A 2,330-nucleotide genomic window follows, 5' to 3' on the forward strand; every position below is an offset into this window, starting at 1 on the left:
TGTAGTTTGTAGTTTTACCTGCACTTAGTTCCCTTGGGTGCAGTTTATTCTCAAGAACTGCACTTTGAGGCAAAGAGACCTTAAAGTGGATATAAATAACATTTGGCTGAGTACAAGACTCGATTGATTTATTTTAAACATTTTAATACTTCCTGAAATCCTGCTGGCTCATCTGGGTTAGCTAAACACATGCTGGGGGGCAGTTATGGAATTAACCATAGCCTTTGGAGACCAGTTTGCTGAGGCTCTATCTAGAGCTGTTGGAGAGAGACTGGAACCAAAATTAGCCTCCTTGAAGAGTTTGTCTTTCTCTGCTGGCTGCAAAGATGTTTAGGAAGACCAACCAGTGTTCAGTAGTAGTCTGCAGGGAAATGTATTTACACCAAGGGTTAAAAATAACATCTAGACATTACTTTAATGTTTAACCTCCATCTTAGTGCTCTAGACTCCAAAAGAACATGATGCATTAGTCCAGAATAGACAAAAGAAGAATATATTTTGAAATGCGGAGAGGCTTTCAATACTTCCTCAGCAAGACTGGATGTGCCCAGCTATAGCCACACTATAATTATTGGTAAATTCATAACAGCAATATGGGCTATTGTGCCATTGCATTGAACAGATCATTTAAGTCTGTGCTTCCTGTTTACCCAGTTCCTCTCTGTTTCCCCAAAACAACAGAATAACTGAACTAAGTCAATATTTGGAATGCTTTATTTATTCATTTTTAAGAGCACACACACAAAAACAAAGAAACAAAACAAAACAAGTAAACAAAAAAACACTATTCTGACGGTTATCATGAGTGAGGCTGATTTATCAAAATGGTGAACTACCCAGAACAGATAATCTATAAAGAATAAATCCTACCACTTAAAAGTTCATAAAGTCTTGTTTGGAAGGCTTCTCTAGTGTTCCACTCTTCATGTGACCTTTGCCAACATTACAGTGGGCTAAAAAAGACTTTGATAACAAGCCTTGACAACATCCAAGGGCAGATGTACTGAGCATTAGCACAGTCTTAATGTTGCTCTGCTGTTTCCACAACCCAAACAGTAAATGCTTCTGTTGGTTCTCATGTGTTTCATAATGCTTCTCCATCTCAGGCAAGTCTTGGGGACTAGAATAACTTGAGTGAAAATATTATGCAATTATAGAGAATACCATACCTGAAGAGCAACTGGAGATGACCTACCAACTAGTAAAAACTAGATGGTAACTTCTGTTTTCGCTCCAACCTCTTCTTTGACTCTGGGTTATGCATGCAGCATGATATCTGTGAGGCTTTCCTCAGTGTCCGATGGAAACAATGAAGGTCTTCCCATTGCATTCTCTCACTTTTGGGTTCGATGTTGATTTGTTTCTGGAATTACAGTGTTGATTGTCATTGCTGATCTAAAATCAAGAGTCCCGGTGTTATTAAAACAATAAAAACAACTGCTCAGCTTCTTAAATCCTATCTTTTTTTCCCCTTCATCTTTCACTAGGTTGGAAAAATCCACAAGAACACTGCCCGCAAAAGAGAATACCACGTACTGTTCATGGTGATCACTACGGTTATCTGTTATCTTGTGTGTTGGATTCCCTATGGAGTTATAGCACTACTTGCAACATTTGGTAAGCCAGGTGTGGTGACTCCAGTTGCAAGCATCATACCTTCCATCTTAGCAAAAAGCAGCACTGTTTGCAATCCCATTATCTACATACTTATGAATAAGCAGGTAAGATATGTTATTTTAAAATTATATTTTCCTCAGGGTACGTCAGGACTTCTGTGACTACCTGTCCTGTGGATGTGTCTTTGGGAAAAGGGCATTCAGGGCTGAAAAATATCACTGGAGTCCTGGGATGGAAATGTCAACACATTATGTTGCTAAATAGCAAGAACAGATATACATCTGCTTACTGAAATTGCTCATGTTCTTCTGAGGACTTGCTGTGTGTTAATTTGCATGCTGCAGTGCTGCCAAATGTAATGGAATCTATTTACAAAAGAAGAATATTGGGGGATGTAGGTGGAAGAAAAGAGGGACAAGAAGAGGAAAGGATTTCATGACATTGAGAACAATCTGAAGGAGAAGATCTGTTGCAAACACTTAACCATTTTTCTCAACAGATACGCTTGAAAACAAAAAGTCATTTCAATTAAGTTTTTATGCACTTTTACATTTCTTTCTGTTAAATTCCCACTTCATCTATATGCCAAAATAGGGAACAATTTTATTTTCTCTTGAGGGGCAAGGCCAATTCTAACATTTCTAAAATGCCTAGATCTAGCTGAGGTGCCTTATTCCTGTAAATGGCATTTTCTGTACAGAAAAGTGAACTTA

General features: G+C 38.2%; 1 protein-coding gene across 1 annotated transcript in view; it reads left to right on the top strand.

The window, feature by feature from the left end:
• Positions 1–1,778, top strand: part of LOC116497826 (opsin-3-like) — a 60,062-nt gene extending 58,284 nt beyond the window's left edge. Inside the window, exon 3 of the mRNA XM_032201813.1 lies at positions 1,488–1,778. Coding sequence (XP_032057704.1) covers positions 1,488–1,778 — 291 coding nt within the window. The remainder of the gene's footprint in view (positions 1–1,487) is intronic.
• Positions 1,779–2,330: the final 552 nt, after the last annotated feature.

Source organism: Aythya fuligula, chromosome 1, assembly GCF_009819795.1.
Source record: "Aythya fuligula isolate bAytFul2 chromosome 1, bAytFul2.pri, whole genome shotgun sequence".
Classification (NCBI taxonomy): Eukaryota; Metazoa; Chordata; class Aves; order Anseriformes; family Anatidae; genus Aythya; species Aythya fuligula.